General features: G+C 47.3%; 2 protein-coding genes and 1 long non-coding RNA gene across 3 annotated transcripts; all 3 read left to right on the forward strand.

Moving 5' to 3' along the window:
- The first annotated feature begins 568 nt into the window (after window positions 1–568).
- LOC120702978 (pentatricopeptide repeat-containing protein At3g61520, mitochondrial-like) lies at window positions 569–2,903 on the forward strand. Its single transcript, XM_039986971.1, has one exon. It carries the CDS (start codon window positions 717–719, stop codon window positions 2,523–2,525), a length of 1,809 nt encoding a protein of 602 aa, XP_039842905.1. The 5' UTR covers window positions 569–716; the 3' UTR covers window positions 2,526–2,903.
- Window positions 2,904–2,963: 60 nt separating this feature from the next.
- On the forward strand, window positions 2,964–4,903 carry LOC120702979. The gene is made up of 3 exons (XR_005686640.1): window positions 2,964–3,720; window positions 3,851–4,253; window positions 4,358–4,903. It is a non-coding gene; the product is annotated as an uncharacterized LOC120702979 (long non-coding RNA).
- A 676-nt stretch (window positions 4,904–5,579) lies between these two features.
- Window positions 5,580–6,420, forward strand: LOC120705033. The gene has a single exon (XM_039989573.1). The coding sequence runs from the start codon at window positions 5,707–5,709 to the stop codon at window positions 5,971–5,973; it is 267 nt and encodes an 88-aa protein (XP_039845507.1). The 5' UTR covers window positions 5,580–5,706; the 3' UTR covers window positions 5,974–6,420.
- Window positions 6,421–16,518: the final 10,098 nt, after the last annotated feature.

Genomic DNA, 16,518 nt, shown 5'->3' on the forward strand with positions numbered 1-16,518 from the left:
TTTTTCTATAGATTTATCTAGTTTATATAGATAAATCTATAGATCAGTCAAACATTATCCAATAATTATAAAATTTTAACTACAACTCAATCATATAATGATTAGGCCGCCATAAAATTTCACCATAACAGGACAACGAAAACTGTAGCTATAAACTAATTACAAAAAAGTATATATCTAAAGATATAGCAAAAAAATTGTACTAAAGTATACATAATATGTTCACTGCGTATATCTACTCATGTGGAGTACAAAAAAATTGAATTTGCTATTTATAATTTATTGTGATTTATTATGATTTTTCAAAAATTCAGTTACAATAAACATAAAAAATAGTAAAACCACCATCAAACCCACTCAAGGAGGTTGTGCGACCGGTTTCGAGAGTCCGAGGAGGCTAGGTGGCTGGTTTTAAAGTTTAGGGAGGAAAAGTGAACCGTGCTCAAAGTTCAAGGAGGGAAAAATGATTTTTTTTCTAAAAATTTCGGTTTCTACGGCCCAGTCCAACTAGGCCCATATCACCTTGGCGAGGAAAAGTCGGTATGAGGCCCAGGCTCAGCCCATCCTGCAAACCGCAGAATAATTCACAGCGGCCACCGCCCGCCGCCGCCGCGCTCGCCGCCGAGCATGGTAGATAGCGGCCGGGTAAATAGAGGTCCCCTCCACTGCCGGACGAATACACCGCCGCCTCTCCCGCGCCGCCGCCGCCGTCCACCATGTCATCTACCAGCCGGCTCGTTGCGCCGGCCTTCAACAAGATCCTATCCCTCCGCCGGCTATCCTCGTCCTCGTCCTCATCCCCGTTCGACCATTCCGCCCCGAGCGCCGTCGCCGTCCTCTCGAGCCTCCTCCTCCAGGAGCGCGCCCCCTCCTCTGACGCGCTCTCCCTCATGCGCGCGCAGCCCCGCCTGGCCGACGAGCTATACGCCCTCATCGCCGTGTCTGGGAAGTCCGACGGCCCCCTCACCGCCGGCTCCCTCGCCATCCTCCATTCCCTCGCGGCCTGCCACCGTATCCCTCCTTCCTCCGCGTCGCTCCTCTCCCAGCTCCTCGCGCGCTTCGCCTCCCCAGCCGACGCCGCGAGCTTCCTCCGCGACTCTCTCGCCGCCGGCGCGCCGGCGCCGGACGTCTCCGCCTTTAACTCGCTCCTCACCGCGCTAGGCCGCGCCGGCGACCTGCGCGGGATGACCGAGCTGTTCGTCTCCATGCGGGGCGCGTCCGTCCAGCCCAACGTCGTCACTTATGGGATTCTTCTCAACGGTCTCTGCAAGGCAGGCCGCGTTGGGGAGGCGCTGAAGGTGCTCGACGGAATGTGCAGGCCAGGCTCGGACGTCCGCCCGGATATTGTCATTTTGAACACTGTAGTGGATGGTCTGTGCAAGAATGGGAGGCTTCAGGAGGCCATTATGTTCGTCGATGAGCGGATGAGGCGCGTGCATGGGTGTGCGCCCAACACGGTTACATATAACTGCTTGGCTGATGCGTTTTGCCGGGCGGGGGATGTTGGCATGGCTTGCGAAATGGTGGGGAGGATGGAGAAAGAGGGTGTGCCACCGAACACTGTCACAATGAACACAATTGTTGGTGGTTTATGCCGAGTTGGGAGGGTTGGAGCCGCTCTGGAGTTCTTCCGCGTGAAGAGAACAGCTTGGCCAGAGGCCAGGGGCAATGCTAGGACCTATAGCACTTTGGTTAGTGCTTTTCTCCACTGCAACAATGTGGGAATGGCCATGGAGTTATTCCATGAGATGGCGGATCAAGGACACCCACCAGATGCAGTAATGTACTTCACCATGATATCTGGATTGACACAAGCAAGACGGATGGAGGATGCTTGCACCATGGCAGCATCAATGAAGAAGGCAGGCTTTAAGCTGGATGCAAAGGCCTATAACATCTTGATTGGTGGATTTTCCCGGAAAAAAAGGTTGCATGAGGCCTACGAGTTGCTTGCAGAGATGAAAGGAGCTGGTCTTCAGCCAGACGTGTATACCTACAATACCTTGTTGTCTTGTTTCTGCAAAGCAGGAGATTTCTCGGCGGTGGATGAATTACTGGGGAAGATGATTGATGATGGCTGTCAGCCTTCTGTGCACACTTTTGGTACACTTGTACATGGATATTGCAAAGCTGGTAAACTTGATGAGGCGTTAAGAATTTTCAGGTCCATGGATGAGTCCACGGTTCAGCCCAACACCATAATATACAGTACTCTCATTTACTTTCTCTGCAAGAGCAGAGATGTTGATTTAGCTATTAAGTTGTTTGATGAGATGAGGGAAAACAGTGTGCCAGCAAACATAACAACCTACAACGCATTGTTGAAGGGTCTTCAAGATAAGAATATGCCAGAAAAGGCTTTTGAACTTATGGACCAGATGAGAGACGTGAGGTGCACTCCTGATTATGTGACTCTGGATATTCTCATGGAATGGCTCCCTGGAATTGGTGAAACAGGGAGATTAAAGCCTTTTATGCAGCAGTGGGATCAAAAGGATAACCATGTGAAAGCACGGGGAGCTTAGTAGGCACCATGAGTTCTGTCTTGCATGTTGGACCATGAATGGAGGAATGAATCTTGCATCAGATTAATTAGAGTTGCTATGTCTATATAATTTGTAACGTGAAGCTCAGACTTGACTGTGCTGACATAAGAAATTGAAAACTGTTTTCTAAAATCCTAGCTGGCCTTGGGAGATGGACCTGGATTCCCCTGATCAGAGTTTGTTTTGTACATTATATTCAGTATAGGGGCAACTCATCAGGTTATTCCTTTGTGGCAACTCCATCCCTGAATAGATGATAGTTGAAAACAGTTACCAATGTACGCAGTCATTGTCGACATTGGTCTATATCAAATGAAGGTTTTCATTCTTCGACAGATAATGTTGAATAATTTCAGTTCGAAAAATAATAAGATTTTAAGAGCACAGCCGTATGTTGTTAATGTTCACGACCCTCTGTGAAATTCCTTTGAAATTCTGCAAAGAGGAGAGTCTCTACCACTGCGCCAGGTCCACCCTTCCATGGAGATCTGCGTATACATACCTAAAAAGTAAAAAATAGAGGAGGCTGAAATAGGATAAAAGGCTTTTGTTAGCAACCAGTTATAAGCTAATGCTTTTGGTTATATTCTCCTTATTAGTTGTCCTTCAACATTACCAATAGCCACTTGCGACTGAATTATTAAAGCTAACGTCAGTGCTACATATTCCTGTTTTTACCCACTATACTGTTTTGCCAGGTTTTCATGAGGCATCTGATCTCCTTCCTGCACCCAGTCCTTGTGCTAAGCATGCTAAAAGTTTTTTTTGAAACGGAAGCATGCTAAAAGTTGTGTCCATGTTTCAAGGAAATTGAAATACCATAGCAACGCTGGCGGTGGTACACATTTTGTCAGTTGATGACAGCCATGCATGTTGACTTGTTCCTGCCAGTTGTTTCTTCTACTGCTGGGAAGACATGAGCAAGAGTACCACGTCAAGCATAGAAGTCAGCAGAAATCAAGTTGGCATGGCAGGGAAACCGTGTCCCCCTTGCAACTCTGGAGATCTGTGGCCGGTGTGAGTAACCTCGTCTCCTGGCTTTGGTAATGTTGGTGATTTTGATTGATGTTGCTGCTAAGCAGAGATGCCTAAGAAAAACGAGGTAGGAGAAAAACAACAGAGACTAGAGCTGAGCAAGTCACTTCCAATTTTGCAGACCTCTTCACCCGTACAGGTTAGATCATGAATGAATATGTTCAGAGGTGCCGTATTTGAATTTGGTGACGGTGGTATTCCAATCGCTGAGTTTATAGACTTACAGTGACAGAAGTTGTGCTTACTTTTCTGTATTGCCTGTCGTGCAGGGAGGCGGGGAACTTGACAATCAGGACCCTTTCCTTGGAACCGGAACAGAGTCCTGCCTACCGGGGCTGTGCTGAAGCCTGAATTTCCATGATATCTACAGTCTACCCGGGGCATTTTCTCGGAGCTTAGTGCTCCCGGAGTTGGGACGAGGTTGGTATAATGCTGACCCTGATGACTACTAATTGAGGAGGAACAAGTCGCGGCACACCATGGACACGGAGGCACGAGCAGGAAAGAGAGCCGTACAAGCCACAGCCTTGCGTCTCTCCTTTGAAGCGGTCCTAGGTTTTGTGTTGCCTTACATGCCAGCCGCTGCTGGCATGCAGCACCTGGTCAAATGTCACGCGCACCGGCATGGGGGGAAACCAATCCTCATGATCTCCGAGCCGTACCAGCTCGCAGGTACCGTGGTTCTTGTCTGCACTCTGTAGCCCCTGAGAGGAAGCTGGCTAACACAAAGCTGCAGTGCTGACCTTGAACTGACGACCAACGTGTTCACTCTGCAGTGTGACCTGTCGTGCAGGGAGGTGGCAAGAAGGCGCCATTTCTTGGAGCCTGCCGGAACGAGCCCGCCGTCAGCTGCAACAATGACGGACGAGCTGGTGTGGTTTCTCTGAAGTCGGAACAGAATGCTGCTTCATCTGTCAGGATACAGCTGACGGTGATGCCTGCATGCTAACCTGCGACCAGCAGCTCCACGTCTCCGTCGCCGGGCGAAGCCGTGCAGCTACCACGCGTGACGACGAGACGGGATCTCGCGGCACATCACGCAGACGTAGCCTAGGACGGATCAGAGTCGGAGAGTTGTGCAAGTCACGGTCTCCCCTTCATTCCCTCAGGAATTGAACTCGACCGGGTACCGTGCTGCCCTGTGACACTTGGAACGTTGCACAAGTTTATCTTAAACTTGCTAGCTGCTTACACGTAAGACAATGTGGAAAAAAAACATGAAGCCGGCCGAAACAAAACTTTTGGCAAGACTTTGCTAGCTAGCAAGCATTTTGTTGGAAATCCGCACGGGGTTTTGACTTGGATAAACATCACGCCGAGGTGAAAACTCTGACCGAAGGACGATGCCACGATGGAGAGCGGGCGAGCGTGCGTGCTTCGGCTGCTGAATGCCATGCCATGCAAGCAATGAGGCAAAGGGACTCCAAGTTTGTGACCGCGTGAACCAAGAGGACGACCCGAGTCCTGCGGGAACGTGCGCGTGCAGAGTCCATGACGGATTGGAATCGTTCCGCTGACCCAAGAAGTCAGACTAGACCCCCCACACAAACGGCCGAACCTGCCTGCCTTGGCCCAGAAGGCACTTTCCTGGTCAAACTTGATCTAGCCACCTTCCTCCCCTCCCCTCCCCTCCAAACAGAAAAAAAGGCAAGAAAAGAAAAGAACCTCTCTCTCTCTCTCTCTCTCTCTCTCTCTCTCTCTCTCTCTCTCTCTCTCTCTCTCTCTCTCTCTCTCTCTCTCTCTCTCTCCAGCAGCCAGGCAGCCACGGCAACGTTGGCCCAATTAATCGGTCCTAAGCTACCTGCCACGTCACCTGCGCGGCGCGCCCCGACGTTTGACGTCCTCGCCGCTGCAACCAGACAGGCATACATGCATGCCCGACCCGAGCATCACCCTGGCGCGCCGGCGCAATGCTGCCGGCTGGCCGCCTGATGACCAAGTCGCCGCACGGAACCCTCCTCGCTCTATATATACGCGCCGACCCGTTCGCTGTCGTGCTAACTTATTGCGCCACGCGAATTCTCAACTCCTCCGATACAGAGATCGACCTCCTCCTGCAAGAAACAGCTAGGTAGAGGAGGAAGGAGGAGGGAGTTCGATCAGGAACAGGAAGCAGCCGGCAGCTATGGCGGTGGGCAGGAGTAGGAGGACGGGGCTCGCTCTACCGGTGCTCGCGGCGGCGGCGGTGCTGGTGCTCGTGGCGGCGGCGACCGGCGCGGAGGCGCGGCCCTTGGGCGTCGGCGGCGACGGGTGGGCGGCCGCGGGAGCCGGGCCGCTGCCGGGCGGCGGCGTGTTCGTCGTCGAGACGCTCCGGCGGCTCTACCTGCAGCAGCTCGGAGGCCCGGGGTCGTCGTGCGAGACCAACAGCCCCAACAACGGATGCCCTCCGTAGGACCGTACCGTGGCCGACGACGGCGGCGGCGCACGCATCTGATGGGTCGGCCGCCATGCGCCCGCGCGCGTGCTCATCTCGCTTCGCAAGATCGGATGGTGATGAACCTCTCGCCGCGTGCCGATCGGGCTTGTGCGTGGAGGATTGTCGTGGCCAGAGATAGACGCGCGCGATCGATGGACAAGGAGGCATGCATGGAGATCGATGGAGCTCTCGACGATGGCTAGCTCAATCCAATGGTTGATTCGTTGATTGATTGATTGGTTTTTTTGATACTAGCTAGCTTTTTTTGCCCAAATGGCCACGCGTATGTTTTGAGTACGACGGACGGTTGGTGCCAATTTGTACATAAAACATATACATGCATGCTTGAATAATATATATGCAAGTAGAAATGTAAATTTGTTGCTTTTTCTTAATGAATAACATGAGATGGTTTTGCTTCTTTGCAAAAGAGAGATTGTTCTTCGTGGTCACATCGTTGTGGTGTGCATGACGCGGGAGGATTATTATATTATTGGTTTAGTTCCACTTCAAGATTTGGTGTTAAGAGAACATGACTTATTAATTATAAGACGAAGGCACAAGGCCTGTTAGTTTTTTTTATTTGGATTGAGAAGGCACAAGGCCTTGGGCTTGGCTGCATGCCGCCTTATATATTTGATGACCTGGGCCTAATAAGGCCATGGCTGTTGGTCGTAATTAAGGGTGTAAAACCCGCGGTTATGGTGGGGGACCATGCCATTCGAAGAAGTTAATTAAGAACTAGTATACTCCCTCCTTCCCCGTTTATAAGGCATGGTGGAACATGACACGGTCTTCTAAACAATACTTTGACTATTTATTTATCATATATTATATCACTTTTGATTATAAACTTATAATCATTGTAAACTATGTTTGATTATGAATCCAATCATATGAAATTTGCATTATAAAAATAAAAATTTAATAGTCAAATTATTGGTCAAAGATGAGAAGATTTGAATCTTGATATACGTGTATGCCTTATAAACGGGGAAGGAGGGAGTATATAGGTAATGCTTGTGTCCTAAACAGGGACAACCGTGTAGTTGGACTTCAAAATAAAAACAGTTTTGCAATATAATTTGTCCTAAAATATACGGGACTCCTACCGGTGACTTGCAGTCTTTCCTCAACTCCGATCCCTCGTTCCCTTTTTCTACCCCGATCCAACTCCACCTCCACCTCCACCTCCACCGCGATTGGCGCCGGTCGTCTCTGCGGCGGTGGCCCTTGCTACTCCCCGCGCGGTGCCGCTGCGAGGTTGTCCTTCTTGCTGCTCGCCGCGACCTGTTTGCCTCCCAATGCTCTGCCCCTCTCCGAGATGGGCGCGCATGTAAGTGACCATCTCTCATTTTCGGGCGATGCTTGCAGGCTCATTTTTCCGGTAGACATGTTACAGATGCGTTTTGTAATTGTTGCAGGGAGGCTTTTTTCCATGTTGCGGCCTTGCGGGTGTGTTTTTTTGCCCAATCTTTCTAAAAAACATATGGTGGTGTCATAGGTTTATTGATTTGTTATATGAGATATATTCGCAAATGTTTCAATTATCCGGATTCTCTTATTTTGCAACATGGTTCTCTCTTATTTTGAAGTCAGTACCTCCAATGTTGCATCGTGTATTCTAAAATGTTTTTATGCCCAATCACCTATAAGTATTCCTACCTGTTGCGGTTGGCCTAAACTTATTTTTATTTTCAAAATTTGTGCTAGATCTTCATGCGCGTAAGCATGTGGGAGCATGATATGCATGTTTTGAACTCATTTTTGCCGGCAGATCAATTATCTGTATCATAGTAGTTCTTTTTATATTGAGATCCGACTTCGTCGCAGAGATTGAAAGAGTTCGTTGCATTGTTTATCTATTGACTATTGATGTTCCACAGAGTCCGATAGAGTTTATTTTCACCGGACGTCCGGGTGCTAGTAAGCCAGAATAATACACAACTTTGGCGGGTAAGAGAGAGAGAGAGACTATTATGCATAGGCATTCACCTCGGTATGGATTTTTTCCCAATATAAAGAAAAATAAAGATAAGAAAATAGAGATGTTTAATTTGCCTATGACTAAGAAAAGAGAGAGTAAGAGCATCTCCAAGAGGCTAGGTAAATTGAGATGGATCGGTAAAAACAGAAATAGTCCGGTAAACTTGCGTTCCAACAGAATCGCTATCTTTCTTGGCTCGGTTTCGCGCTCGGCATCCCGTCTTAGTGGCAAGCCATCTTTGCCGATCCCTCCCCACTTGCCATAGCTAGCATCTTCCTATGGGCCCGCCTCCCTCCTACGCTTCCATTTTGCTGCCTTGCCTAGAAAAGGGCGGTGGTGGAGCAACGCTCGGCCGACCATCCCAGCTAGAGCAGGTGGCTGCGCCCTCCTTGTGCATGGCTGTCGTGTCACTGCTCCAATTTCTCGCATAGGCAGCTGTCCCATAAGCTCCTCCCTCAATTCCCCCACCCGGTTGGACGAGTGAAGTCCCTCGAGGAGCAGAGCTCGATATCGCGGCGCGAGCCCCTTACACTGACGACCCTCCTCCGACCCCGGCTCTTGCCCCAAATCAATCGCAGGTGATCCCTTATGCTCCCCCATCACTTCCCCACCACCGGCAAAGCCCTCCCCTCGTCAGAATTTCACCTCCACCGCCGCAGCCATACCTAGGGACTACATTGCAAGTCCAAGTTCTTTCTAGGGTGTTTAATTAGTGCAAAATCCAGTGACTTCAGGCGTCACGATTTGGAGATTTGGCTATAGATTTGGAGAGTCCGTTGGTTAGCCCCAGCGTTTAAGAGGGTATCTATTTTTTACGGTCCTCTAATTTTTTTTCAAATTTAGCTAGGATTATATCTAGGCTCTTGGAGTTGCTCTAAAGCATCTCCAAGAGTCTAGCTGATAGGTCTAGGGACCTGGGGTCCCCGATGGACCCACTTCCTGCCAACATCTTGGATAAGCTCAATACAACATCCGGCACGAGTGGCAATCCTCGTGGGCCGTGACGTCATCCGGGCTGTTTGGGCCCATGGCCCCGACCAGATAGTCGGGACGAGCCTTGACTCACGTCCCCAACCAAGAGGACGACCGGGCACTGGATCCGTACCATGGCTCAGACTAAGGATGCCGACCGGGCTCCGTCTTACATGTGCGGCCATCCCCGACCAATGAGGGCGGGGCCAGCCAGATCCTGCGCACTGGCGGGTCTCGAGAGCAAGTGTAGCAGATAAAGACGCACGCTTGAGTCAACTTGCCATACGGGGCCAACCACTTCCTCTACGGGGGTTACAAACCTCCTTGCTGCCGCAGCAGGGGGCACCGTTTCACCCGCCCATCCTCGTGAGGGGACGGGGCACAACATCATCATCACGATGCAGAGGACACACCTCCATCATGAAGTAGTGATAGGGTGTAATGCCGAGTATGGAGCGTGACTGCCATACAGTACTCATCAACACACTCACCACTCCGACTGATGAAGCACCACGCATAGGAACAAAGTGAGACGACCACTCCACGACACAGGACATGGGCTATGACCGCATGAGGGCCCCAACCGACAAAGTGGGTGGTCCCGACTGAAAGAATTGACGGACGGGGAAGGCACTCTCTCTCTCTCTCTCACTACTTTTAGTCCCCCCTTGTAAGGAGACTCCCCTTGAACTAAAAAGGGAGGGTCAGCCGTTTAGGATATAAGGACTGAAAAACCAAGAGATCAAACAACCGCAGATATCCATCCTCGCTCGTAAGCTTGTAACTCCCCAAACTCTCATGAGCACCTGGGCTCAAGCAATACATCTGGCCGACTGATGAGGACATGACACCTTCGGATATGACTATTGATTACTTGGTGAGCTCATTTCGATATTTGCATAGTAACTTTTGGTACAACTCACTTGGTTCCATATGTACATGTCTCTATTTGATTGAAGGTACATTTGTGTTTCAAAGTGCAAGCTCATCAAAGTCCAACATTCAGTTCGACAGCCCAACAATGCTTCTTCACCCTTGGAATCCCGGCCCAAGTAGGAGCATGCCTCAAGGACGTAGACAACACCTTCGGGATGGCCCAAGACGTCCTCCACCTTGGTCACCGCCTTATGAGACCAGCAAGGGCGCCCCAGCCAAGGTGGAGGCCCAAACCGATTCGACTTCGTTTCAGTTTCGGACTCTAGGAGCATCCCGCACTAAAACAGACGCCCAGGTCACATACGGAGTCGGATTTGGACATTCTTTATATGGTTGGAAATATAATTTCAAGACACTTCCAATGGCACCAGTTTCAGTCCCTAATTCCTCTGGAGTCGACGGGAATCATCAGAGGAAGGTGACGTCTAGAATCTGTCCCGGTGCAGCGACGCCGTCTTTCGGTCTTTGAGCCTTGTATCGTGTTAGAGCCCATTAGGGGCGCATCCAGGGGGTCTTGCATGACCCTAGAGTCTTCATAAACAGCAACCGCCATACCATTAGGGTTTGGGTTTTGCTTAGATTAATCTGTCAAGAACAGTTTCGCCGTTCACCGATTTGTGAGACCCCAACTTGTGAGATTAATCATACATCTATAATTTGGTTGCGTTTTTTCTCCTTCTTGCTTGTGTTCTTCGTTACGCTTGCAGGGATTAGCCTTCGTGGTGAGGTCAACCGGGTTGTGATACGATTGATAACTAGAGGAGTTGTGGTGCTAAGATTGCAGGGTCAGATCTTGTTGATCTGAAGCCGGATCGGTGTGTCGCTCTCCGAACACAACGATAATTATCCAGAACCTGACGGAAGATCGGGAACCCACGTCCCCATCATTTGGTAATCAGAGACTCAGGTATTACCGTCAAGTTCTTATCTAACCCTAGTTGAGTGTTTTCGCCTTCGTCCCATAGTCCACCGCCATATTTGTTTTCTACCTAAAAACCATCCGCGCCATAGCCTTTGCATATTTCAGTTTCAGAGTTCGTAGTGTTGAGTTTTTATCCTAGGTCAAGGTCTTGTTGCTGGTTTAGATCGTGTTTCAGTCTAATTTGTGTGATCCCCTTTGTTTCCATCAACCTTGCTATCACCATCCACTAGATCTACATCTTTTGTCCATATAACACCTTGATTCGAATGTCTTCTATAAAACAGTCATATCTTTTGCGTCCGAACTCGAAAAGGTGCAAACTTTATATCTACGGAGAACTACAAAAAAATTTTAGATCCGTTTCATCCGAGCTTTGCTGGGTTCACAAAATTTAGAATTGTGAAATTTGATCAGGAAAACTGAGTTTCGGGGCCGACAAATTTGACATGCATTTGAGAGCACAATTCTGATTTTGTATAGACCACATCTTTTATCCAATTGAGCTCACATTTTTGTGGTTTGTTCTTATGTGCCCCTTGCTGAAAAAATATATATATCAAAAGTATAGGAGAAAAAAAGGTTGAGAAAAAAAAGAAAAATAGTGAATGAAAAGACAAGAAAAGAGGAGCACATAAGCAACAGCCAATAGCTCTATTTGTTTGTGGTGCCTTTTGCCTTGTCCTTGTTCGTTGCTACCTTTCATGCTTGTTTCTCTCTCTTGTTTATTCCAAATTGGTGCTAGGAACACGTATAGGCCAGCAACTAGGACAAGTACTTTGGATATTTATTCAATATTGCTATCTGTGACTGACTTGTGTGCCACATACAAATATTTTTTCCTTTTTGTGCCTTTCAAACTCCATATATACACTTCAGATTAGTACAACAAAGGACTCTTGCAATCTTGGTTCCACTCCCTCTTGGTAAGTATCACGAACCATCCACCGGTTGTACCATCTCTTGCTTTGTGTTAGTAAGAACCTTGTAAGAGCTTGGTAAGACGCTTCCTTTTGTTGTGTTGAGAGGCACCACTATCCACTTTCATAGCAGTTGATAGGGATCATCCTTGGTTGTCCTTTCTCGTATTACTAACTTTTTGCAGGACAACATGAGTAATGTAGCCCATAAAATGCTCAGTTCTCAAATGGAGAAAGCAGAGCAAAACCAATTCAACAGCTTGTTCCAAACATACTTTGCTGTGAAGGAGCGGCGTTGTCGTGTCATCATCGACAACGAGAGTTGCAACAACCTGGCAAGCTTAGAATTGGTCGAGAAGCTTGGCTTGACGACAAGACCACATCCTCATCCATACTACATCCAATGGGTAAATTCTTATGATAGGATAAAGGTAACTGAAATTGCACATATTGAATTCTCTATTGGTTTTTATAAGGATAGTTTAGATTTCAATATTGTACCACTACAAGTATGTCAGTTGTTGCTAGGCAAGTCTTGGATATCTGAAAATAATGTTGTGCATGATACAATTGCTAACAAATATTCTTTCAAATGCCATGGTAGAAAAATTACTCTTATACCTATGACTGCTACTGAAATTTTAGAAGTTGATCTTGAAAGGGATGAGAGAAGAAAGAGCGAACCGTTTAGAAGAGAATGAGCTATTTTGAATGTTTCAACACTTTCATCTAAATCTGGTTTTGTACAAAATGAAGATCTTGCTTTGTCTTTTGTTGGACCTAATATTTTGCACCATGTATCAAATGAAGAGCAACTAATAGAGGAGCAGCATCTTGTTGTACCTCCATCTATGCCTAACATTTTGTAGGACTTTGGAGATTACAAGCAACATGAGACAAATGAGGAGGAAGATGTACACACAATTTTTGGTGAAATTTCAGAACCCACACTTCCACTTGCTTCCACTGAGATTGAGATCATAGGTAATAATATTTGTGAAACACTCCAAGGTGAGAATTCTTTTTCTACTCTACCTTTGTCACAAGCTGAGGTGTATGATGTTTCTTGTGACAAAGAAGAGTTGTGTGAAATTGATTCATTTATTCCTATGCCACTACTAGTCCATGTTAATGATACACATGCTTTGGAGCCATACACTAGTGCTGAAAATAAACTGTTCATTCCAATTCCTAGTGCACCCGATGAACAAAAATTATTGTCTTCTTTAAATACTTTGGGTTATATTGAGTTTGATACTCTTTGTGCTCTCAGTAGTTTAGAAGAGAAATTTGAATGTATTGAATTTCCTTGGTTGTCTAGATGTACATATCACTTTATTGGCAAATATAATTGCAAAGGAGACTACATGGTACACCGAGTTTATATTTGTTCAAATCTGAATTCTCCTTTTGCTATGCGACAATATGATCAATTTGAGGACTGCAATATCTATAATAATGTCATGTGGAGAAACCCAAGCTTTGTCATAAAGAAGCAGGTTAAATTTCAAGAAGGAGAGTAATGTTTGCTACTACCTACAACCTCTCCTCCAACTATTCTCAAACCGAAGATGGTTTGTTGTCAAGAAGGGGAGGATGATGAGGACATGACACCTTTGGATATGACTTTGATTATTTGGTGAGCTCATTTCGATATTTGCATAGTAACTTTTGGTACAACTCACTTGGTTCTATATGTACATGTCTTTATTTGATTGAAAATACAATTGTGTTTCAAAGTGCAAGCTCATCAAAGTCCAACATTCGGTTCGGCAGCCCAACAATGCTTCTTCACCCTTGGAATCCCGGCCTAAGTAGGAGCATGCCTCAAGAACGTGGACAACACCTTCGGGATGGCCCAAGACGTCCTCCACTTTGGTCACCACCTTATGAGACCAGCAAGGGCGCCCCAGCCAAGGTGGAGGCCCAAACCGATTCGACTTCGTTTCAGTTTCGGACTCCAGGTCGCCCAGGTCGCGTACGGAGTCGGATTTGAACGTTCTTTATATGGTTGGAAATATAATTTCAAGACGCTTCCAATGGCACTAGTTTCGGGCCCTAATTCCTCTGGAGTCGACGGGAATCACCCGAGGAAATTGACGTCCATAATCTATCCCGGCGCAGCGACGCCGTCTTTCGGTCTTTGGGCCTTGTATCGTGTTGGAGCCCATTAGGGGCGCGTCCAGGGGGTCTTGCATGACCCTAGAATCTTCATAAACAGTAGCCGCCACACTATTAGGGTTTGAGTTTTGCTTAGATTAATCTGTCAAGAACAGTTTCGCCGTTCATCGGTTTGTGAGACCCCAACTTATGAGATTAATCATACATCTGCAATTTGGTTGCGTTCTTTCTCGTTCTTGCTTGTGTTCTTCGTTGCGCTTGCAGGGATTAGCCTTCGTGGCGAGGTCAACTGGGTTGTAACACGGTTGATAACAAGAGGAGTTGTGGTGCTAAGATTGCAGGGTCGGATCTTATTGATCTGAAGCCGGATCGGTGTGTCGCTCTCCGAACACAATGATAGTTATCCAGAACCTGACGGAAGATCAGGAACCCACGTCCCCATCACCAACCCCTCGATTGGACATAAGACATTGCTGCCGAACTAGTATAAATCTTGAGTTATTGTGTGCTAGGCCATCTTCGATCATAATGCACGACACACACTGCCGCCCATTTTCGGAATTGACACTAGCCAAATCTCACTCTCCATATTCCTATTTACCTATCCATTTAACTCAGATTTCCTCTTCATATTTCGGTGCACTCCAACAGACTCTCCAGTCAGACCGGTCATGGCCGAGCTAGGTCCATGGCACGCGGCTCCCGCCGGCGGCGAGGCCGGCCGGTGGCGGTGTGGTGCTGCGTGACTGGGCGAAGCCAGCGCCCCTGGTGGCATGGCGCAGGGTGTGGGCAGTGATGAGCACAGCGGCGGGTCGGCCTTGGCAGCACGGCGCGGTGATCCGGCACCAGCGACGCGGAACGAACGGGGAAAAGGGCTGGGGAGCTTTGGTGACTCACCACGAACCCTTTTTGGGATCGATTCAGGCGGAGGAGGGCTGGAGAGGCGGATAGACGTGTGGGGCTTTCCCAGCATCAATGGTGGCTGGGCCGATTCCGGCCGATTCGGTTGGGGAGGAGATTGGCCGCGGGCTGGGTAAGGCGGAGCGAGAGTGCGTGAGGGCGGGAGAGGCGTGTGACGAGCGAGATGGCAAGCCCACCCGTTGGTATAGAATGTGAGTGATGACCATGGGATGCTGAGCGAGATACCGAGCCCGGCAAGATGGAGAGGCTGTTGGATCCTAGTTTCTAGGGAATTTATCTGTTATTGCCTATCCTATTATAGATATTGAGGCTGTTGGAGATGCTCAAAGTAGCTATATCTAAGGATATAGAGGGAATAATAACTGTTTTTAATGCACAACAATTTTGAAGGTTGTGAAGTGCATGCCAACGTGCCTGCCGTCCCATTTCCGACAAAAATATGTTCCAACTAAAATATACCCTCAGTATGTAAACCGAGTCTTGTTTGGTCCAAGTCCATCGATTTTACAAGAAACAAAGTAGTATCTAACCCTTTGTGATCTCCTAATCCTCCTAGAAACGATCCCTTCAACGTATCGTCTTACGCTACTTGATTTTGGTCAAAGTAAGATACTCTGACCAATCAGTTTCGGCACCACCGCACGATCGCGCGCGGGGCACACCAGAACCCAACGAATGCAATCGCACTGCTTCGCAAGCAAAAAGCTCGTTGGTCTCCTCGAAATCTCAAATCAGACGGTGGTTCGAAGACGCCATCTATCGTCAACCCTGCCTTTCCGCCGCAATCTGCAAATGCTGATGTCTCAATTTATTTCGCGGGCCAAAAAAATAAAATAAAATTGTGCCTCGTAACGAAATGGAAAACGCACTTGCACCGCTAGAACTTGGTTACACTGCTACTTCCTCTGATCTCTGCAAATTCATTGACAAACTGGGCTTAATTATTATTAGAGTAAAATTAACCAGAAAGTTGATTTTTTATTTGTTCTCAGATTCCCTTATGCCGTTGACTGGTCAATAAAACTGTCTGTTAGGCCTCAAGGATTGCACGGTTCATCATCTCGTACCATGATGAGGTGTTAGAAATGCTACATGTATGAATAAATTGTACCAAAACTCGTGAAAACTTTCTCTAAATTGGTCCGCGCTTCAATTTTTTTCTAAGTTGACTTTCTCTAATTTTGATCAAGTTCATATAGAAAATAATATTTACATACATAATAAATAATATTTTTAGAAAACAAAAATATTTCTCAATTCTGGGACGGCACACAACCAAATAGATGTACTTTCAAGATATATTACATATAGATTTAGTGAAACTATTTTTTTATTATAGATGTTTGTGCATCTTCCTACAAATTAGAGAAGTTTAAGTTATTATTAAAATCGAAATCTTAATTTTTTTAATGCTTTGATTGAGAATTGAGAACGAGTCATCGCCTGACCAAGCAATGACGACCAAAACATCACTCCGCCGGACACATTACAAACTCAATTCCGTCCAGATCAAACGAATCGTAGAAGCATTATTTGGATCCAAAAGGCATGTTCGTCACCAGAAACTCTCCAATCCGCCCTTCTTTAACCCTGTTGTGCCTGCTTTTCGCCCTGCATTCTGCAAAATCCTTGATAAAGAAGGCCGGCGCAACTGAAAAGGTGAATAATAATGCGCACCACAAGAACTTGTGCACTTCTGCTAATATGGTCCTGCCAAAGCAAAAATAATCTAGGCACCACTTAAC

This window comes from Panicum virgatum, chromosome 4K, assembly GCF_016808335.1.
Source record: "Panicum virgatum strain AP13 chromosome 4K, P.virgatum_v5, whole genome shotgun sequence".
NCBI lineage: Eukaryota > Viridiplantae > Streptophyta > Magnoliopsida > Poales > Poaceae > Panicum > Panicum virgatum.

Excerpts from the sequence above, each read along its gene's own strand:
- LOC120702978 (XM_039986971.1), top strand. The coding sequence starts at position 717 with ATGTCATCTACCAGCCGGCTCGTTGCGCCGGCCTTCAACAAGATCCTA.
- LOC120705033 (XM_039989573.1), top strand. The coding sequence starts at position 5,707 with ATGGCGGTGGGCAGGAGTAGGAGGACGGGGCTCGCTCTACCGGTGCTC.